General features: G+C 40.2%; 1 protein-coding gene across 2 annotated transcripts in view; it reads left to right on the forward strand.

Annotated features, from left to right (window-relative positions):
- The window catches only part of LOC126267510 (RNA-binding protein Raly-like), a 750,937-nt gene that overhangs the window by 595,175 nt on the left and 131,290 nt on the right, over positions 1–24,472 (forward strand). For both annotated transcript variants that reach the window (XM_049972810.1, XM_049972809.1), the window contains exon 5: positions 9,154–9,171. In XM_049972810.1, the coding sequence (XP_049828767.1) occupies positions 9,154–9,171 (18 nt within the window). The remainder of the gene's footprint in view (positions 1–9,153; positions 9,172–24,472) is intronic.

Here is a 24,472-nt window from a genome sequence, read left to right on the forward strand (position 1 = left end):
TGAATTTGACGCATTGCTTCTTTCCCTAAGGCTTTTGGAATAACCCTGTTCCGTGAAATCAGTCATAATTTGGATATATCTATATTGTGGAGAATATTATCATAAAGTTGTACATGTTGCTAATCCCTGATCTGTTTACAATGTTTTGATGATAATGATCCGGAAGTAGAGACCTGTTATCATATGTCTTTCTGCATCTGCACCTCCAGAACACCTACTTATGCAGAACTTTTAGCGGCAGATGTTTATTAAAATCTTTATTATGTGATATTAGCATTCCAGATGCTGTTCCCACTATATTTATTCTCTCATGAAGTCCGTTGTAAATAATAAGCCACAATTAAAAAAGTGTAATTTGTACATAAGTAAAATACCAGGAGAAAAATGACATTCATTACTCTGTATTAAGCATGTTACTTTAAATCATGGACAATCACAGCCAAACTTCCACATTTTGAAAGAAATAATCCACATTGGCCGTAGGGTACCTTTTGATAATTCACAATCGGTTTCGCGCCACCAGAAGACGCATCCTCAAGTGATAAATATTAATTTTAATAGGTCATCGCTGAAAGGTAATTATCTTAAAGCCACTCGTCACTATTCGTGGCTTGTTGTGAAAAGTAGTGCACTATAAGCAGTAATCATATTTTATAACAAAGGGGGCAGTAGAGTTGTGCCACAAGCAGCAAGGTGGTTGATTGGTAGCAGGCAAATCAGTGCCGCTTTTAGCACGCTGTTTGTTTACAACATGACGTGAATAATGAGGAGTGGCTCTAAGGCAATCAGCTTTCGGAGATGACATATTAAAAATTATCATCACCTGAGGGTGTATCTTCTACTGGCGTGAAACCGGTAGTGACTGTTAATAAAGAGTACTCCATATTAAGGTTGCCTTTAGCACAAAAAGGGGTGCAAAGTGCCGTAACTATTTTTTTTTTTGCTAACGTACCTGATGGTGTAAAATGTCTGACAGACAGCAAAGTAAAATTTAAAAACAAACAGAAAAGCTTTCTGCTTAACAGCTCCTTCTGTTCTATGGAATAATCTCAATTATCATAATGTGTAAAACGTGGAGAGAGGGATTACTAACTCATATCTGTATATTTAGTAATAAAACACTTGTTCTCTGTGTAGTCACATTTACATATCAGTTTGCAGTATGAATGTAAAATGACTCATTTACACTATTACGATTTTCATACAAATTACTCATTGAACAAGAAACTGACTGACTTACCACTCTTCGTACTTTTTGTCTTATATGGTGGTTACACTTTATTTGTCCAGATGATATTTTACCTCTGCCAGTAATTTATGATCAATAGTGTAACAGAACAGTAGTGAGTCTCTGCGCCTATTTATGTGCAATAGTTTCATTTACCTGAGTAAATGTCCCTGTAGCAATTATCCATCCTATAGAATTCCTCCCAGCCTCCCAGCACTGCTATCATTTTTCAGACATCTGCATCATCTATGGCCTTGCACATACTACAATACTCCCACCTATATGCAACATTTTCGATGGTTGTGGTCCTACACAGACGTCATTTACTAACTCAGATGGCTCAAAACAGTACCTCTGTTGAGTATAAAACATACGTTTAGCAATATTGTTGTAACGTATTCGTTCTATAGCAGTAGAAAAAATGCATTTGGCTCACTTGTTGAACATATTAAGGAAGTAGGTGTCAGTATGCATACGACATCAAGCACAGTATATACCAGCTCTTTTGCAGATTTCCTCCACCTTCTAAGCATTCTGCTAATTAAACACGGTATTACTGTGACATTTAGCAATGTACTCTAGTTTACATAGTACCCAGGACATAAGAGACATGGAAGATAAGCACATGTTCTGCATAGTTAGCAGAAAATTCTGCATAGTTATTTACGCCCAAAAGATGCTTTTTTTTGCTGGATTGGGACATAGTGCATCAACATTCTACGAATATGAGACATGTACTACTGAGATGGGTCAAATCTGGATATGAAGGCTACTCTTTATAGACTTCCTTGAAAAAAACTGACATATTCTATCTGTTAACATGTCATTCGTGAAGTTGGAAATAGCACCTCAGAACCATCATGTATGCTCCATGAAGCTAGTAGCAGCTCAGTGCTGATTTGAGGTGTATTTCATGGAAAAATATCCGAAAATACCTGTAACATAGCAATTAAAATCCGTTGTCTACACCAAAGTTAGGTTAGAGGGCCTTGTAAATATTTAGAAAAAGCAGTGTATGTAGGAATGAGTTGGAATTTGTAAAAGAAGCTGTGAAGCTTTAATATATTACACATACAAGTGAGGTGACACTGTGAATGTATGTATACTATAATAGAGTGTTGACAAAACATTCTGAGTTTGTACATCAAATTATGTAGTGTATGGCTCGAAAAACTATATGTGCTTTTTCTGCCATATAAAATTACACAGCAATATAGGAGGGACATGACTTCACATAAAGGACTGTAAGTATGGGTTAGGTAGAGGTATGTATCTTTAAGGAGTCATCAGAAGACTTCAGGCAGGAATTAAGTGTTTTCTGCAGGCAATCAGTGTTTACTGTGTGGAATCACAATCATCAAAATCAGTGCCAGTAGAGTGGGATTTTGCAGTATGTATCATTGTACTGCGCATGGTTATCAAATAGAAGATAGCAGCTTTGAAAGACTGTAACAAATTTCAGAGGATGCATAATTACTGCATGGACTTGGATTGGGAACTTGGACTCAAATAAATGTTAACTACTGAACATAAATATGCAAAGAGACCTGCAGCTGTTCTATTACACTGTTGATGATGAATCACTGGCAGTGGAAAAATAGTTAGGAGTAACCCGTCTGGGCTAATGAATGAGTGCAAAGAATGTATTATACAAATTTTACGAAAAGTGGTTACAAAACACTTATTCAGGGTGTGTCTTTTCATGTTGCTAAGGTGCCAAGGCTGATACTTTAATAAACATACACCACTAAATGTTCTCTGTAGGTAGCTGTTTCAGAGGTGTAGAGTGGTGTGGTGCATACAAACCAGGTTGATAATAGCAAGAGAAACACACGATAACAGATCTCTACTTCTGAACCATTGTCATCAAAATCATCGCAAATAAGACGAGGGGGTTAGCAGCATGTATTGCTTTAGGACATTATTCTCGATAATACCACCAATATAGATATAACTGAATTATAATTAGTTCCTAGAAACAAGGGTATTCATAAGCTCTCGGGAAAAGAAGACATCATGTCAGATTCACGGAAACTCTCCCTATTAAGAAAAATACTGCTTGAAGTGTAGTTTATGTGTTCTGTGTATGCAGAAGAAAACTGGAATTGGAGGGGAGAAAGAAAAGTGGAATATATGGACTAAACATCTACCAGAACGGATAAATATAGACTAAATCTGGATAAAGAGTAGGTGAGCTATAATAAGTAATTCATAACTAGAGGTGCAGCACAAGGCCTATTCGATCATTATTTTGGAGAACTATTAATCCATCTTCCCCTTCAAAAAATGTACCCTTATAACTACAGTCTTAATCAATTTAGTTTATCACACCAGTTCTCTAAATAACAGAATTGGGAGGGCTTTACATCCTGATTGTGTAGGAGAAAATGTGGTGATGGATGTTATACATCTTGTTACACCATAGGTTTTAAAAATGCATCACAAACTATTGTTTTTCACACAAAAACTATTATAACATGTGGCTGTGGGGTGGTGTCCTATTACACTACTGCAGGTGACAGTAAAACCATAAAATACCCAGGAGGAATGGTGCTAATGTGTCATATGTATATAAAACAACAGCAGCAGATGTCTTGCAGAGAGAAATCTGCATGAAATGTAATTCATTCATGAAAGAAGTGGTTTACAAAACACTAGTCTATGATGGGTACAGAGACTGGCTGGTAACGATACTAGAACTCTGGTAGTGTTCTATTACACAAATGCTGGAAACAGTACGTACTATAAAAGCCTGTGGGTAAACTGTCATATGGTGGCACATGAGTTTTCGGTGCAATCTATATTTCCACTATCTGCGGTGGAAAGCCTTATGTGGAATTCATAGAGTGTCACCTGTTGTAATGAACCTTTTGGATTGGAAGTGTAGATTATTAGGGATGTGCTTCTGTAAGGAGCTATTAGTACACCTGTCAGTCACTGCATGCTGTGTGGGATTACAGTTGTCTAAAAAACATCACTACTAGATAGCGTTTTTGCAGTATGTACTGCTTTAACACGCCAGGGTGCACTGTATGTGTCGCTTCAATACATACATGCCACAAAATGCCCTCTCTCCATAAGTGTATTGCTGATGTAAGGTAGTAGTTTGTATGGAAAACTGATGCATGTTGATTGTTATAAAGTGCAAAAGTTATGTCTGTAACAAGAAAATAGCATACCCATTAGAGACTGATGACTTGTACAGAGACCAGATTTAAATAAATGAAACATAGTTGAAAAAATAGTGTACTGTCTTGTCACACAATTGCTTGAAAACTACCATAGGACATACCTAGGAGCAGCGACTTACAGGAGAATGGATGCAGAAGGTAAAAGCGTGTGCCTGACTGACTGTGAGATATCTTAAGGAAAAATAATACATCAGTGAAAGAAACGGTTTACAAAACATCTGTTCACCCGATTTTTAAGTATTACTCGCCAGTCCGGAACACTTACCATGTCAGATTAACAGAAGAAACACAAAGGCCGACGAAGAGTGACACTAATGCAATTATTAAGTTTGTGCGACTTCCGTTGTATACGCTACAAAAGGCGCATTATGTATCACAGAAATGTTTTGCTGTTGTAATCCGAGGGTGACCATGCTGAGCAGAACAAAACGTGACTCGCAAAATACCAGAATTGGCAGTTACAATAGAAACTCGAAAGTGATTTAGGAGGTATTGCACACCTGATTTGCGATATAGACAACAGCGTCATCCTGGAGATACTTCAAGGAGTGTGAATTGGCGGGAACCTGTTTCGGAATAGTTTAATAGAACTTTGGTTGCATACTAGAGGGTCAGATCTGTTACGAGACTTTGAGGTAGACTTAAGCAGATATCTGTTAATACATAGCTATTATACAATTATCGAACTTGTCAGATTTGTGACACACTGTCGAAAGATAGCATTAAATTCTCCTTTAAAATCTTTTTGTTTGTAATAGGAAACAAACCGGCAGTTCTCATCGAAAATCGGCATAGTATTAAAGAGATGATGAGCAGTATTACTTTGTATTGGCTGTAGGTACTGAATGAAAAACTAAAATATAAATATATGCCAGAACACTTGAGAAAATGCGCCTGACGATTATTATGTTTATGCAGATAACACATCGTTAAGAGTGTATGAAATTTTCTCCAATAATATCTGAAATTAGATTACTCATTGTTGAAACATGACATATCAGTATAATTTGTTTAAAGAACACTCTGTAGTGATTACTAAACATTTAGTGTCACTTTTACGAAATAGCCCCAAAACTACATATAGCAATGGAAGAAGGCGCTCATACATTGGAATTTTTGCTAAAATGTCATTGAGCACAATACTCTACAGCACATTGCAAAAACTGTGTAAAAGGTTGATGCACATGTCAGGTATGTGTGTATAGGACATAAATGGAGATGGGATGTGAGACACAATACTGGTGAGGAGTCCATGTGATAGCCATTCATGATGTTGAACCTTCGACTACACTGAACGGAACAGAACTGGCCTAGGAAGGGAGTGGCATGGACACTGACCTTGGTAATACGTCACACATCTGCCTCAGAATGGAGGACATTTACCTTTGTCCCTGCCGATTATACCAGTGGGCTCTTTGTTGCACTATGTCCATTGATTCACTACTTATGTTGGTTGTAATTTGATGTCCCATGTGTAATAAGAAACATCCTTTACTGTTGATATTTTTTTATTTTCGCAATACATGGAACTGTTAGTGAATGGTAGTTCCGTACTATGTTTATAATCGGCTTTAGTGTGACAACGTACGACCTCAGCAGCACAGGGTCATTAGAACTGTGCGTTTTGTGTTTTTATATACACACATCAAAAAAAGGTTTGCATCACCCCGGTTCCCAGTACTCCTGAAGATAGACGCTGACTGTGATATTGTATCACAGACACAATCCCTTTGACTGTTCAGAGATGTCACTAAACCCGCCCAAAGATGTAAACAACCATGCATGAGCAGTGCCTGTTAGACGGAGGGGGTCCGACAGCCGATCAGTTCAAGTCTTTCCACCAGGATGGAGGTACACGGCTGGTGTAGTCTGTAGTTCAGCCATGCCTAGACGGTCAATACCGCGATTCCATCGCGTCCTCATTGTTACTTTGTGCTAGGAAGGCCTATCAACGAGGGAAGTGTCCAGGCCTCTCGGAGTGAACCAAAGCTATGTTGTTCGCACATGGAGGAGATACAAGATAGAGGAGCTGTCGATGACATGCCTCGCTCAGGCCGCCCATGGGCTACTACTGCAGTGGATGATCCGTACCTAAGGATTATGGCTCGTAGGAACCCTGACAGCAACAACACGATGATGAATAATGCTTTTCGTGCCGCCACAGGACGTCGCGTTATGACTCAAACTGTGCTTAATAGGCTGCATGATGCGCAACTTCACTCCCGACGTCCATGGCGAGGTCCATCTTTGCATCCACGACACCATGCAGCGTGGTGCAGATGAGTCCAACAACATGCCGAATGGACAGCTCACGATTGGCTTCACGTTCACTTCACCGACGAGTATCGCATATGCCTTCAACCAGACAATCGTCGAAGACGTGTTTTGAGGCAACCCGGTCAGGCTGAACGCCTTAGAAGCACTGTCGAGCGAGTGCAGCAAGGTGGAGGTTCCCTGCTGTTTTGGGGTGGGGTGGTCATGCTAGGCGCCGACCGATAGTGCAGCCATATCGGCAGCTTATTGGCGAGCCATTCGTCTTCATGGACGACAATTCGCGCCCCCATCGTGCACACCTTGTGAATGACTTGCTTCAGAATAACGACATCGCTCGACTAGAGTGGCCAGCATGTTCTCAAGACATGAACCATATCGAACATGCTTGGGATAGATTTAAAAGGGCTTTTTATGGACGACGTGACCCACTAATCACTCTGAAGGATGTACGCCGAATCGTCGGCGGGGCGTGGGAAAATTTGAACCAACTGTGCCACGTCGAATACAGGTATGCTTCAATGCAAGAGGACATCCTACTTGGCATTAGAGATACCGGTGTGTACAACAATCTGGACCACCACCTCTGAAGGTCTCGCTGTATAGTGGTACAGCAGGAAATGTGTGGTTTTCATGAGCAATAAAAAGGGAGGAAATTATGTTTATGTCGATTTCTATTCAAATTTTCTGTACTGGTTCCGGAACACTCGGAACCGAGGTGATGCAAAACATTTTTGGGTGTGTGTATGGGTATCGTTTTTCTGTCCGTATGAGTGAAATACCTCACAGAAAAAGTGAATGAGTTTCATAAATTATTTGTTGACGAAGTTGTAATAAGTACCTGTTACATGCAGAATATTTCCAAGTTTTGGATATTTTTTTAATTGTTACTATGCTTAAGCGAGGAAAGTTTTGTCATCTACAGGACTATTGGTCAGTGTCTACAGTGTAAGTATTTTCTGCGCTAGTTAATTAGACGTTTGAAAACAATGGATTACTGATTATCATACATTGTCATAACTTGATATTAACTAATTTTTTACTGGGTTGCAATATTAAGTTTCTTATTAATATCTGTAAAAAAATTACATTATGCTCTCTGTGACGCCGTACACGGCTCATTAATACGCTTCGTATAAAACGTATGTGATCTAAGACAAGACATATGTTTTGCTATTTTTTCATAAAAGTCGGTATACACCTAACTGTCTAAAATGTACATACATTTATCGTACTATGTGACTATTAATTATTTTTATTAGTGGAGGAAGACAGATGGTTGCATGATATCCCGTGATAAATGTTAAAGACTACCAAACAGTGAACTGTGGAGAGACAGGATACGGATGTTCTTATTTATGTTTTGATTGCGAAAAGATAACCTCTAAGATGTTCGAGGGCTTTGAAAATGCCATAGCTAGCGTTAGCAGATGGGAAAAACTAGCAGTAGTTGTATGTTTGGTAGGCAGCGAAGCGCTTACAGCCTGTGCCGTTTACCGCTCTAGTCGGCTGTGCAAGTGACCGTAATCGGGCAAGCTTAATGGAATTAGAAAAATAAGCCAAGTGTTTGACAAGTTACTTCTACAAGGAGCTTAATACACCTCCTTCTTACTTGAATTTTGAACAGTCTTTACCATATAGTAAAAAATCACACACAACATAGATAACGAACAGTATCACGAAAATTTCGAGTAACCCTCAGAAAATAATGAAGTTATTTCTAAATTTGACCGCCAGTCCAGTTGTGCAAACTCTGTCCATTAATCAGTATCTTAACAAACGTGTGCTAATAAAGTAGTTAGTAAACAAAATCAGAATCACTACCGTAAACTAAATAACAAAGAGAAATGTTAAGTGTATGTTTGTATTACTAAATAAATACAAATGAAATAAATTTTAAAAAGCAAGTAATAGTTAAAGAAATGGCTAAATGACGAGCTTCGTTACTTGGCATCTCAAATTTTCAATAGGGTGGTAGTGGTATTATGTCTGTTTCTGACAAATATTCACTGTGTGCGACGATTTTAGTTTTATTCTTCAATCACACATGTTACTGGAAAGATACTATATACAGAAGTATTTTTGGTACCAGTGAGCAGAGTAGTGTTACGTGCTTTACGTGTAGAACAGGAGGGTGGATTTCCTGGCGAATAATACAGATATGTTCGTAGTACTCTCCTTAGTGGCTTGCAGAGCTAAATTGTAGATCACCATTAAATACGGAAAATGGAAGTTACGCCGTACGATAAATATATGCCATGAAGGGAGAACTTACATTTTCGTCTCCTTAGGCTCTTCATTGCCCTCTCGATAGGCTCTACTTCACAGAGTAATAATTCATTGTAAGAACAATTTAACAAATTTTGTAGCTGTGTAACAGCTTGCTAGTTTCTAAAATGCTGTTCATTTACGTATTGTTTTATCTCTGACATATTCTTATTTGAACATTTTTTTCTGTTTCAGGGACTACTACTACGACAGGTAAGCACAAATTATCGGTAAAATAGATTAATGTTAAACAGAGATTTACGTTTATTGCATTCGGTCTAGTATTTTAATAACCTTGTTGACAGATGGGAGACCCGCAGAATGAGTAGTAATATAGGTGAGTGGTAATATAAATGATAAATGTTTATATTTAGTCGGTAATTTATGTTTTAAAACGCATCTTTGTATCCTTCACGTACCGGGTGTTACAGGTAAACCGTAAATCTAAAATATTTTCAGAATGGATCAAGACATCGAAACAGTTTCTTTGACAAATGTCACTAATTCTGGAAACAACTATTTTGTCGCATGCGTCACATGACGATAATATCTCCACTTGTACCAGTTTTAAACAACTACACTGAAGAGCCAGAAAAACTGGTACAGCTGCATAATATCGTATAGAGCCCCCGCGAACAAGCAAAAGTGCCACAACTCGACGTGGCATGGACTCTACTAATGTCTAAAGTAATGGTGGAGGGAATTGACACCATGCATCCTGAAGGGCTCTTCACAAATCCGTAAGAGTACGAGAGATGAAGATCTCTTCTGAACAACACGTTGCAAGACATCCCTGACACGCTCAATATGGTCATGTCTGGGGAGTTGGTGGCCAACTGAAGTGTTTAAACTCAGAAAAGTGTTCCTGGAGCCACTATTCCGGACGTGTTGGGTGTCGCAGTGTCGTGCTGGAATCGCTCAAGTCCTCTGGAATGCACAATGGACATGAAAGGATGCAGGTGATCAGACAGGATGCTTACGTACGTGTCACCTGTCAGAGTTGTATCTAGACGTATCAGGGGTTCCATATCATACAAACCGCACACGCCCCACACCATTACAGAGCCTGCACCAACTTGAACAGTCCGCTGCTGAAATGCAAGGCCCATGTATTCATAAGGTTGTCTCCATTCACCTTTATCCGCTTAATACAATTTGAAACGAGATTTGTTCGACCAGGCAACATGTTTCCAGTCGTGAACAGTCCAATGTCCAGGTTGACGGGCCCAGGCAGGGCACAAAGCTTTGTGTTGTGCAGTCATCAAGGGCATATGAGTCGGTCTTCGGCACTGAGAGCCCATCGATGGCCCAGCATTGAAATCTGTAGCAATTTGTGGAAGGGCTCCACTTCCGTACTTTCAACGGTTCTCTTCAATCGTCGTTGGTCCCGTTCATGCAGAATCTTTTTCCGGCCGCAGCGATGTCGGAGATTTGATGTTTTACCGGATTCCTGATATCACGGTACACTCGTGAAATCGCCGCACGCAAAAATCCCCACTTTATCGCTATCTCAGAGATGCTGTGTCCCATTGCTCGCGCGCCGAATAGACGCTTGTTCTCTTCGGAATGTACTTCTTACCAAAATGTTGGTTCCTAGCTTTATTAATCCTGCCTTTTGAGATTTTGTGATAATTCCATGGAAACTTCCATCCTGTAATGTCTTTAGAAGTTAAATACCAGTTTCAATAGACTTAGTTTTAAATATTTTTAAATATAACGAAATACTTTGTTAGAAAATTTCACCCCTTAGATGTAAAAAAAAAAAAAGAAAAAAGAAAAACACTGAAACACAATTTTGGTCCTAACCAAGAAGCCAAATACAATTTTTTAGAGATTTAATTTCAAAAATGCTTTTGTGATGAGTCATTTCCTTACAAATTTCACCCTCTATTTTACTCCCTTAGGTGTTGAATTTTCAAAAATACTGAAACACTTTTTATTTCTAATCAAGAAGTCAAATTTCACCCTCTATTTTACTCCCTTAGGTGTTGAATTTTCAAAAATACTGAAACACTTTTTATTTCTAATCAAGAAGTCAAACATTAGTTTTCATAGATGTAGCTTTAAAAATACTTTAATAGTACTTAAATAATAATTTATTTTCAAAATAAACTTCTGCGCAATAATTTACACTATTAGCGGTTAAACTCCCAAAAATACTGAAGCCTGCATTTTAAATCTCGGTCCGAGAAGCCAAATACCAATTTTCGTTGTTCTCGCTTCAAAATTTCTTTGTTAGCAATATATTTTCCAAAACCTTTCATCCATTACTCCAATCCCCTAGGGATGGAATTTTGAATAATTCCTTTCTAAACGGTGCCCACAGTATAAGATGAGCACCATCTCCAAAGTTCAGGTTTTTATCGCTAGTGGATTGGGCGCTGCGTTGATGAGTCAGTGAATCAGTTGGGCCCCATTTCACCCTCACACCGATACGGACCGAATTAAAAAAAAATGAAACAGGTATTTTGTTATTTGTAACAGACAAACGAGTTACCAATTTCTGTAGATATAGCTTTACAATGCTTTAACAGTTCTTTAATAATGATTGAAATAAATACATTTTAAATAAATAATTCGCCCACAATTTCATCCCCATAGGGGTTAAACTTTCAAAAATGCTGGAACAAGTATTTCTGTATTTCCGGCCAAGAAACCAAGTAGCAGTTTTTGTTGGCGTGGATTCAAAATTACCTTAATAACAATATACTTTGAAAAAACATTTCACTCATATTCCATCCCCTTAGAGGTGGAATTTCGAATAATCCATTCTTGAGTTACTTCTACTATATAACAACAACATCCTCTGCAATTTTCATGTTTCTATCCTCATTGGTTTTTCTATCCTCATTGGTTTGGGTTGGATGGTGATGAGGAAGTGGTGAGTGAGTGAGTCAGTCAGGACATTACCAAATGTTCAAATGTGTGTGAACTCCTAAGGGACCAAACTGCCGAGGTCATGGGTCCCCAGACTTCCACACTATTTAAACTAACTTATGCTGAGAACAGCATATACACACCCATGCCCGAGGGACGACTCGAACCTCCGGCGGGAGGAGCCGCACAATCCGTGACATGGCGCCTCAAACCAAGCGGACACTCCACGCGGATAGGACATTGTCGTTATATATAGAGATGAAACTTTCTCTTTGATCTCATGCAGTTGCAATAGTAAATATATTAATAGTTCCACATCGTTCAATAGAAATATCAAATTTTTCTGACAGGCTACTTTCCGACTTGCACTTAACCAGATGTTGTAATAGTCCACTTTAATTCATCGGAGAATGTTTCCGAACCAGTGTGACCGTCTGTTCGACCAGTGTACAATCCTGCAAAACACACATTTTCATTCAAGAACAACAGTTCTTTTTCTCTTTTTGTTACTTATATCAGCCTCAGCATTATGGAAATGAAGTCCCATGCTTCTTTACAGAAGGTAGGGGAACGATGCGGGAGACCCGCACCGCCGTACTAAGCAAGGTCCTAATTGGAGGTGGTTTCCCGTTGTCTTCCTCCGACCGTAATGGGGATGAATGATGATGATGATGAAGACGACGCAGCAACACCCAGTCAACTCGGGGCAGTTGAAAATACTTGATCCCTCCTGGAATTGAAGCCGGAACCCTGTGCTCGGGGCCGGCCGTGGTGGCCGAGCGGTTTTAGGCGCTTCAGTCTGGAACCGCGCGACCGCTACGGTAGCAGGTTCGAATCCTGCCTCTGGCATGGATGTGTGTGATGTCCTTCGGTTTAAGTAGTTCCAAGTTCTAGGGGACTGATGACCTCAGATGTTAAATCCCATAGTGCTCAGAGCCATTTGAACCTGTGCTCGGGAAGCGGGATCGTTATCGCGAGACCACGAGCTGCCTCAGCAATATATAGAACAAAATTATACAAGACGGCTGCTGAGATTCTTCATGGTAGTTTTCATAGTCTCTGTCGAATATTTTTTGTCGGCCAGAGACATAGCGAACAGCTGCTCTTTTGGCTCTACAGCTAAACGAGATTGAAATTTAGCGTCACTTATTTTGAAGCCTCGTGAGGCCTGACGATATACTCAAATCAATCCATAAAGTTGCGAGAGTGGGTTAATACAAAAAAGGAGAGAGAAGCGTTAAGGTAACGGTTTGATGCTTGAGTACAACGCACAAAGCGTTCATAAAATCATGTGAAATTGTCAGAACGGCCCTTCTTTGTACGACGAAATATTACTGACAGGGGTCCCTATTGTATTGGGCACTAATTGCCTGGGAACAAAATAACTACCTTCGCCTGACGGCAACAAGTAGTAATATTCCTCACAAGTAGCTCCCTGTAGTAGCCGTCATGCACATTCCCTCCTTGATATTCCTATCGATTATACGCACCTGTGCGTATTTGTACATTGAATGCAGAGCGTGATGAAAGTTGATACTGAGTTTGCTAAGGCTCTCAAACTACCGAATAAGAAGTCCAATTTGTGTTCAGAGATGCCAGCAGTATTATTAAAACCGCAATATATTAGCGGGCAAAGCTGTAAACCGCTTACAACCGATACAGTAAATGTTCGGCTACTGAGTCTCATATTATATTGGTGAAAGTTAAAAATGTTGCTATACAAGGTTCGCAAAGGTTACTGCTGTTCGCACAATTCGCTGTGCATTGTATACAGAGTCATAGTAGATAAATATTTACATACATGATGAGCAAAAGATCTTATGTGCACGGCACTGCCTGCACTGAAACGCATAGCCAATCCTGTAAGTGCGCTCTCACTTGTTTACAACCCAAGGTCGACCCCAACAAACAGAGGCCAAAACACAGGCTTCTAAGTGATGAAGTGCCGAATATACACGAACTGCTTCGTCTGAATTGCATCGCATCATGGTTATGTTATTAAAAAATGTAGTAGCTGCGCGGGATTAACCGAGCGGTCTGAGGGCGCTGCAGTCATGGACAGTGCGGCTGATCCCGGCGGAGGTTCCTGTCGTCCCTCGGGCATGGGTGTGTGTGTTTGTCCTTAGGGTAATTTAGGTTAAGTAGTGTGTAAGCTTAAGCACTGATGACCTTAGCAGTTAAGTCCCATAAGATTTCACACACATTTGAACATTTTTTGAACAAAAAATGTAATAAAATGAACTGAATATTATGTATGACACTCTTAGTATTGAGTGTAACCATGATTATTGTCAGTCAAATCAAAATTCAAATATAAAAGAATATTTATAAGAGAAGGTTGTCTTTCTAATTACTGAGTGAAGTTTGGGAGTGAACGCTGTGTTTCCGAGAGCCAATAGCGTTAAACATCCCACAGATTGCGAGATTTAGAAAAGAGGAATTTTATAATAGACAACAAACAGTTTTGAAAATGAGGTGCGATCAAAGAAGTATGAATCGAAGGTCGAATACAAGGATCTCTCATTAACGGTGTTGTGGTAGTAAAACTGTTCCTGATTCCCAAAATGAATCCGCAACATGCTACAATAAAATGAGCAATACAAAGAAAACAATAATGAAATATTTATATCTAAAAAGGCAAAACAACATTGCTGAAAATATTAATCAGATACTTGAATAGCATAAAAAAGAAGCAAAATTAGTAATTATTGTTAAGTAATGAATCTTAAATGTTTTAAAGCAAAAGGTAAAATTTCTTCAAAGTAACCATTTTATTTCGTTGTTGTTTCACCATGCTCTAAATAGAAGTAATACAGTCACTGAATATCTTATTATGTCTACCTCTGAAGTTTAACTTTTTTTTCAAAAAATGTGCATTATTAAACATCATGAAGTTTTGAATACTGTAGTTGAAATGAGTCATTATTTAAAAGAAGCGCTTTTTAAGACAGGAATGCTTCATCAGCCAGTCCTTAAACACTACATTAACGAATTACTGTTTTTTAAATAAAAAGTATCAAGTCTACAGTGCTTTGTCAACCGGGTCATATGCATTACAAAAATTCTGTAACTATTTTCTTAACCAGTCCTCTACAAAAAATACATTCAATTAATGAAAACATAACGAGTAACACAAGCATAGTTACCCGAAATAATCATTGCCGCTCTTTCACGATTCATCGTTTTGACCTGAGTCAGCCAACGGCAGCGTGACGCTGCGTGCCGTGACGTCGGATTTCTTCAAGTTACGATACGAGTGAATTTTCTCAAAAAATGGTTCAAATGGCTCTGAGCACTATGGGACTCAACTGCTGAGGTCATCAGTCCCCTAGAACTTAGAACTACTTAAACCTAACGACATCACACACATTCGTGCCCGAGGCAGGATTCGAACCTGCGACCGTAGTAGTCGCGCGGTTCCGGACTGCGCGCCTAGAACCGCTAGACCACCGCGGCCGGCGTGAATTTTCTCCCTCGTTCCTCGTCTCCCCATTCAGAACACACACATTTAGACGAAAATACGAAAAGTAGTACTAAGCAGGAAACCTATGTCCAGTATCAAAACATGTGTCCGGATACGCGTCGCCGTGTGGGAATGTTAGTCGGCTGGGTAGCATGCCCTGATAGCGCAGTTGCGATAAGCACTGCGCCCAGGTGGTGCAGCGGTTAACGCAAAAGCCTCGTAAGCAGGAGGTCCCGGGTCCGAGTCCCAGTGTTGGACACATCGCTTGTAGCCGCAGATCACTATTTCAAAATATCCAACATCTCTTTGCTGTCTTGTTTCCGTTTGAAAAAATAAATAAATAAATATTGTTTTATGTGAAGCGCATTGCATATCGTGAAGCTACTTAATATTCCACCACCTTTCTGGCGTGATGTAAAATATTTCACGCAAAGTACATGATACCTCTTAATATCAACATGTCATTGTGATAACACTCTTGGAAATTTTTCGTACTGCTTCGTCTCATGTGGCCTTCGTTCCGCTTATGCTGCGCCTCGTATTACCAAACTACAGCGCTTTATAACGCAACCTCTCTCTCCCCTGCTGCATAATAATTCTCCTAAACCATGCCGCCCGAGGCAGGATTCGAACCTGCGACCGCAGCGTTCTCGCAGTTCGAGAGTGTAGCGCCTAGAACCGCTCGGTTACCCCGGCCGGCGAATGCCGCATTGGCATACGCCGTGCATCTCAAAGGGGTGCATATTGAACACTTGTGAGAAGTTATGAAAAAAAATTTTTTTCGTGTTTCCTGTTCATCAGAAAACAAAATTCCTTGTATATGTTTATTAGTTTCAGAAATACAGACGTGCCAAATCAGATGATTGATTTTTATACACCCTGTATATCGTTACCTCTATGCTTTTACTGTAAGAAAGTAGTCGAGTCGTTCACAAGATGTATTCATTAGCAAATAGTATGCAACCCAAGCACCTTTATATTTGCTTATTACGAAAAGTTGTTCCGCAGTATGCTTTGAGCTCTAAAATTATCAGCTTTAGTCAACTAACGAGCACGTTCTCTTCTAATGCAAGGTAAATATATGTTCCCTTCCGGGCTAATGCACGACAGGATTGTTGGACCGTTCGTCTTTACGGAACAAACAGTGAATGGGTCAGTGTATCTGGACATGTTGGAGCAGTTTATGTACCCTCAGATACAAGACTTGCAACCCAACATCATTTCTCAACAAGATGGATCTCCGCCGCATTGGCAACGGCTGTTGGCAAGTTCCTGGATAGGAAGTTTCCCAATCGTTGGATCGGACGCGGAGGACCCATTGCCTGGCGACCACGTTCACCCGACATTACGCCGCTTGATTTCTTCATGTGGGGATTCGTGAAGGACCACGTGTATGCGACCAAAAGTGGACGAAATTCCTACGTTGTGACATCGTATCACAATGCGATTGCAACAATAACAGAGGAAACGTTACAAAGAACTGGGCATGAAATTGAATATAGACTCGATATTCTTCGTGCTACAAATGGGTCACATGTGTAGGTGTATTGATGATAAATAAATAAATTCTTTGAGATGCTCTACAATGTGGTGCATTTCATTGTCGTATGTACTGTGGGATTGTTGACCTGGGTCTTTGAAACCAGGGAGGTCTGAGTTGGACACCCAGTATTATTGCTTGTGTCTTATATCGTAGTGTAGATGTATTTTGTTTCAAAAACGTTGTGTTCATTACATTTCCTCATTACAGAATATGGTCACATTTTAGTAGGATGAAGTCGTACGTCGATAATACCGTGTCATGTCCATATAAAGTTAATGCACAGTTATACAATGTCATATCAGATCAGCAGATCTTATACTTTACTCATTTCAACTGAACCTTGTTTCTTTTAATATTATCACGAAGTTCGTTACTCCTTATATCATTGATGATAAAGAATAATAATGAAGAAATTGAGTCTCCGAACGGAAGAAGTGGCATAATTCGCCATACGGAAAGAAAATGAAGCAGTATCGCCATTAACTCGGGCATAAGGTAATCGTCATTTCCTGACAGAACCCTCATGTTACTACACTCAAATTAACTGTTGCAACGCAACTACTTCGTATACTCTTTTGATAACTACTGCTCTCATATGTAAAACAGCAACATTGTGTCTACCTTGGTACCCATATTTCTCATATGAGCTACATTGAATCTGTAAGTAATCCTCTGAAATTGTTTTTGTCGTGTCCACATAGTCGAAATGTTGATCTCTAACTGTCCTTTCTATTGACTCATCGCGAACTTAACAAGTGGTAATACTACGTTTAACGACACCCACGGAAATTTTGCTGTCTCTGTCTTCCCGGTTACACTATTGGTAACAGTTTCGGTTACTACTTCGGCAAATTTCTCTACTTCTTCGACTCCTCTCGCTTGAATGTCACATTTACATTGACTTCACAAAAGGGTTCTACGTTGAAAATATTACTGCTAAGTATACATACATCTTTATTTACTGAATCAGATGTGCACCGAGCGAGGTGGCGCAGTGGTTAGCACACTGGACTCGCATTCGGGAGGACGACGGCTCAATCCCGCGTCCGGCCATGCTGATTTAGGTTTTCCGTCATTTCCCTAAATCGCTACAGGCAAATTCTGGGATGGTTCCTTTGAAAGGGCACGGCCGACGTCCTTCCCCATCCTTCCCTAATCCGATGCGACCGATGACCTCGTTATTTGGTCTCCTCCCCCAAACAACACAACCAGTATGTGCATTGTGATGTGAAGAATTTGTGCTACAAATGTAAATTTGTGTTTTGGACTTCACCCAGACCTTAGTGTCAAGCAAGCATTTCGATACCAATTTCAGCCACATCTGTTTTTTAGTTACCTAGTGGTTCTACAGCGGAACTCTTACTGGTAAGTTCATATTTTTTTTCTGACAGAGATGTGGTATTTATGCTCTGCTATAGTGTGTGAATTGTTTAAGTAATCTTAGATTATGCTGGTTCAGTGACAGTTTGAATTACATTTGTTTTATCATTTGTGTCAGTTTGTTCATTTATTTTACCCTTATGGTTCTTTAAACTTCTAAGTAATTATTTCGTTTCGACACATATCTCCTCACTAATGCTAGCAGCTTTAGCGTCAAAACCGTTAATACCTTTTTTAAATGCATATTCGGTTTCTTTAAGTTATTTTATAACTCACAATTAACTTTTCAAAATTTTTCTAACTTTTGATTAGATTCTTTTAACCCCCAATGAGTTTATTTTTACCCATTTTTTTTAAATTTTTGATTAATTTCTTTTAGCTCTTGATTAGTTTCTGTTGCTTGCTGCATTAACGATTTTAGCTCCTCCATTATACCATGATTCCGACTTTACTCTACACTGTTCTCCTGAATGTTAACCTCAGTTGGCACTGCGTCTCCGTGGCTTCTGATTTACGGTGCGTTTTTTTTTTCATACATGTTAATTTCATTGACACACCGTTTTAATTCAATTAACGTACGTTTTTAGTATGTGCTAGTAGAGAAACTCTGTGTCGCGTGCGTATTTATTTATAGTTTTGCCAGAGACCTCGTCTGAATGGAATCTATTTTTGACTTCTAAAGCTTCTCTATATAGAACTGTTCCAGCAGTGTGATTATGAACACACGAGCGACGAACCTGTTTTCTTCACTAACACGGGGGAGAGCCGCATAGAGCTGGGAGTGCGAAGGTGTCTAAGACAAAGCTCCACGCCCAAAACACACAGATTCTGGCCTTGCGCTTTGTTTATGGGCATGGCATAACATACGTTCACCGGGAATGAAACTCGTTTAAAGCGAAATGGTAAATTTTTAGGAATAAGTGGGATTCGGAGTATGAAAACTTTCCCGCTTACTCCACCTCCCATCAAAACGTCCGCTTCTATGGTATTGCGTTGGAGATAAGTGACGGTAAGGCTCTGTTAGTGAAGAGCTCCGAGGAGCAAGATAATGCATGACACTCTCGATCAGAGTTACTTCGTACCTCGCTTTGGAAAGGAGTTTCAAAGGAAGAGATAAAGCCTGATGTTCTCAGGCTGCAGTAAGTCCCACCTCGCGATCTTCACTGGATTCTGTAGACAGCATAGTCCTCCTTTATTAGTCATTCTGGTACATTCAGAAAGACTCGACCGTTTTGTTGATATTTATATTCACAAACAAAACGAAATCAAAATGTAATGAGTAGGGACCGAAATGACAAAGAAAACTTAATAAATTCGCTTGTCCTAACAAAGAATATAAATAAAATCTTTAGAAAAAAGCAAAGCAATGTCCTTAAGTTATTAATAAACAAAGCGGAAACATTAAGTCCGTATTTCGTAGCCAAATAAATTATATATTAATTTATATTCGTAAAGATAAGATTGCAGTGCCTAATTCCGTGACTAAAGTGAATTTCTGAAAATACATCTGTCATTACGTAAGAAAACAGCGGCATCTATTAGTTCTTTGGTATATTACGAAACCATCATTCGTTCTGTGGTGTATTACACCGTGGTGAGTTAAGATATGAAGTACCGATCTGAGCAAACGATGTTACATAAAATCGCGTGTTCCGATTTTGACGAAATAAAGCCCACATGACTGCTCCAAGCTGCGCTCCAATTATCTGTGAAAACTCCATGAAAATTCGTCTGGCAGTTTTGGGGATCAGCGTGTTCAGACAGACAAACAGATATGACGTTTCTGTTGTTTTATTAGTAGTATCGATTAAGAAGACGTCTCTCTGCGGTTTACAAACCATTTTCTCTGTGAGCACAGTCCAAGAATTCCCACACAGTCACCACTGTCGCTCCCATTTCATTTCAAGTTCATCCTGTCGCTGCGAGTTTATAGTGCAGCTCTCATACGTGAAATGTAAGAACACGTGTAAATGTCAATAGTTTGCCTAATTGAGCGGCATTGGAAGCTAAATTAAATCCCTTATCAACTCTTAAATATTGAGTTGCCCTCAATATACGAGTATTTCGGAAGCATGAAGTAAAAAGACATACAAAAAATAAGTATTTAATAGAGTGCTTTAAAACAGCACTGTGCCATAAATTCCAGCTTATATCGTATATTATACGGCATTTCTTGTGGCGTATAGTAAAACTTGTCAAAAAGGAGGCGTGGAACGTACTCGTTACGTTGTGCGTTTTCACCGTATTTGGCAACTAAAGAACGGATAATTGGGAAGAAAGTTCAGCATCCAACTAAATCAACAGTGTCTATTCCTAAATGGTAAATGATGCACCTTCGTGACCGAAGATCTGCATTCCCTTTATATTTGACAGAACGCGTAAGAACTGTATGCCGACTAGTAGACTAAAAATTGTTTACCCTGATAATCAGTTTGTAATTTTCCATCCTGTTCCTCGCAGTCTGATAGAAGAAAAGTCTTCGTAACAGTTGTGAAACATTGACATAGAACCAAATACAAACGATACGACCTGTCATCATTTTAACAAACACCATCACATACCTTTACCTGAAGTTTCGCCAATTTGCCATAAATTCCCACACAGGGCTGACACCGAAGTGTGCATAGATAATTAAAAACTCGACTTTGCCTGTAACATTTGTCAATGGTTTTTGTAATCTCTTTTTTTAAACTTTATATTAATCTCTTTCGAACGTGCTTACCTCTGACATCCTCCTATTCGTGATATTCTACAAATTATAACGGACAAAATTTGTTTTAGTAAATAGAGATATGTCTAATAGAAATAATCACACACGTTCATACGTCCATACATACATACATACACCCACTCACATTTCAATCACGTTTTCCAATACTCGTGATTTGTCCAGTTGTTAATAAACTGAATATATGTTTATATATGGACACATCATTGATGGAGGTAACCTTTTCCTCCTGGTAGGTTATTGTTGATGTTCATAAAGTACCACAGTTAACTGGTTGTCGGATTGTACCCCAGTGAGCGTCTGAGAATAATGCGGTCCGTGTCCATCTCCACACTTTGTCACAAAGGGGCATGTCAATCCATTCTACAAAATGGAACTACAAAGTGATTAAATTAGAGACGAAACATTGTCATGAGGAACTTTCTACTTTATATCTCAAAAGAGAAATACGGTCGTTTGGGGATGCTCTGCTCTATATTTGCATGCCTTCTATATTTATATGATAGGTCCAGTTGTTACTACATGGCCGGATTAGCGTACGGTACAGAATAATGCACGCGCTTTTGCAGGCGCTTCCTTATTCGAACGAATATTATTAATTACTTTTCATTGTTTTTCTTGCTGTGTTTGTTCAGATGCGCACAGTAAGCAAATTTCCAAGTGGTATGTATGCTAAGATATGGCACAGTTCGGCGGACTGAGGTACCGAATGGACAAAATAACATTGTTCTTAGATCTAGCAGTCTAGTCGCTTTCACCCACTTGCTGTTCACGTTGGCGATGTTTCTAAGTGACTTTTTCATGCCCAGAGAGATCTGCACTCGTCATGCCGTGAAAGTCTCTCTCGTGGTGTAGAAATATAAGTAGTTCGCTTATTTTACCACCTTCATATTTTTTCCAGAATTGAATGTAAATCTCAAATAGAGATCTTAAAAAGTAGTAAGGATAATGTCGAAATTGCGACAAACCTTTGATCGTGTATAGGAGCCCTATGTCTGCTACTTCCTGACTTATAATTAATTACCCGATAATCAGTAAATGATATAGAGTCGGAATGACCATGATCGGCATGCCCAGATTCTTTATCTGCTGCACTAATCGTGAGAGCAGGACACAATCGTAAGCTATGGTGAGGGCCGTACAAATTGTTTGGAAGTACTTCTTGTAGTACAGTGAATTGTGGCTCATAGTAACTAAAGTGATGAGAGGAAATTGAGCTGCCTTTACGCTTTCTGAATCCGTATCGCCCGCTTGTGATAATATTCTTATTTGTGGGCTCTATTCCAGTCTTGTGTTTGGTCATACATTCTAAAGTTTAGGAAAAGTGTGATAGTTTCATTATTAGTCTGTGATGTGACTTTAGCCAGCGGCTTCCTACTCTTGTAAATAGGTATAGGTTTCCAGTTTTCATTTGAAACCATACTGCATGAAATATTTTGAGCAGTAGTTGTTTTCAGCTGCAGGAAGTAGCCTTATTGTAGTATACTTGTTTTCTGGGCCCTGGTGCGGTAATTCAGTCCCATGCTGGTGCTCTTTGAAGCGTCTGTCCACAGAATGGTTTGCTTATAAAGTGTATAGGTCACTGTCGCTGTATACGTCCATCAGGTATTGCTCCGCACAGTTTGGCGTGAGGGTTTGTAGACCTTCAGTCAGTACACCCGGCGTGTATCCGAAGAATGTATCGGGCGTGTAATGCATTCGCCATATGTGATTTGTCTACTTCCATACTAAGGTCAGTGTAGTTGTTTTGGTGAGACTGTTATACAAAGTTTTGCTTCTAGCTGCTTCCCTTATTTTGATTATGAGTCTATCCTTCTATGTCGCTTGTACACTATTGAATGTTCAATCACAGGACGTCAGGGCTTCTGGACTTTTCTGCAATGGCAGTGTAACACTGTTCTTCCTACCAAGCTAATGAACATGTGCTGTTTGCTCGTAACGCCATATGCCATGGGATCGCGATGTGAGCTGAATGTTGCATCGCTTGAAGTAAACTGACATAGTTTTCGCAAGCGTTACCACGTTCGACAAAATTGTTCAACTTCTCTCCCGTCTTCGTGTTATATGTTCGTAGTACTTTTTCTCCTATGCCATTTGTAACAGAGGATGGTGGTGGTACTGGTGAACGTGCTATTTGTTCCTGGTTTGAAAATCGGTAAGTTGTCTAGTCAACTCTTTTGGTCCTGAAAGACGCTAAAACGTGCTCTCGGCGCTCTGTGAGGGCAGACACAGACTTGTTTAATTTGTGTCGTCGTTGCCACAGTGGAGCCTTGCACCAGGGGAAGTCAGGGAGGATGTTGTTTGGTGGCCGATATCCTCTTCCTACAATGTAACTGCACACTTGTTAACAGAAGGCTACTTACCTTAACCTAGTCCATGTGTCGTGGCACGAGCTCCTCCATAATAGTCCACGTTAGCCTCACCACTGGTAAAGGACAAGTTCCGCTATAAATACTGTACTCTCGAAGCAAGTAATGTAAACTGACACGCGCCAACTAGAATGGCGACTGAGCTTGTAACTGCGACCCCGACTGCGAGTGACTGGGTGACTGTCTGTGACTGGCTGGGCGCTCCGGTCCGCGGAGCGATCTAAACTTCGGCGGTCGAAAGGGCGTTTCGGTGCATAACTTACGAGTCTGTCTTTGGCCTCTCTCGATGGGCACGCTTGATTCAGCGTGTTATTGATCTCCTTACAACCTCTTTGTCGACCGGTGTGCTGACGACAGCTTACTCCAGCACATTCTTAGTCCCCCCCCCCCACTCCCGTAGATGCCGCACTGTTGTTGTAATAAGGATGCGAAAGGCGACGGGGAGGCCTAAAAAATGGTTCAAATGGCTCTGAGCACTATGCGACTTACCTTCTGAGGTCATCAGTCGCCTAGAACTTAGAATTAATTAAACCTAACTAACCTAGGGACATCACACACTTCCATGGCCGAGGAAGGATTCGAACCTGCGACCGTAGCGGTCGCTCGGTTCCAGACTGTAGCGCCCAGAACCGCACGGCCACAACGGCCGCCCAACGGGGAGGGAGGCAGGACGCCGGAGCCTATAGCCGTAGCTGTGGAGGCCACGTACTCCCGACCGAATCCCGCCATCGGGCTTGAGTGACGTGTCCTGGGGCGATGACTGCGATGGCGACGGCGTGTACAGTTCCATCGGGTCGGCGAGCGGGAACGGCGGGGGCGACGGCGCATCCGTTCCCCCTGGAGTGCCCTGGTGGCAGCTACGAAGGTCGCACGCAAAATGTCCAGACACTCTGTGACCAAAATGGTACTAAAACAGAGGATGACAGACTAAAGGCTGAAATACTAAATGTCATTTTCGAACGCTGTTTCACAGAAGAAGACTGTACTGTAGTTCCTTCTCTAGATTGTCGCACAGATAACAAAATGGTACATATCGAAATAGATGACAGAGGGATAGATAAACTATTAAAATCGCTCAAAAGAGGAAAGGCCGCTCGACCTGATGGGATACCAGTTCCATTTTTGACAGAGTACGATAAGGAACTTGCCCCTTC

The sequence above is a fragment of the Schistocerca gregaria genome, chromosome 4 (genome assembly GCF_023897955.1).
Source record: "Schistocerca gregaria isolate iqSchGreg1 chromosome 4, iqSchGreg1.2, whole genome shotgun sequence".
NCBI classification, from domain to species: Eukaryota; Metazoa; Arthropoda; class Insecta; order Orthoptera; family Acrididae; genus Schistocerca; species Schistocerca gregaria.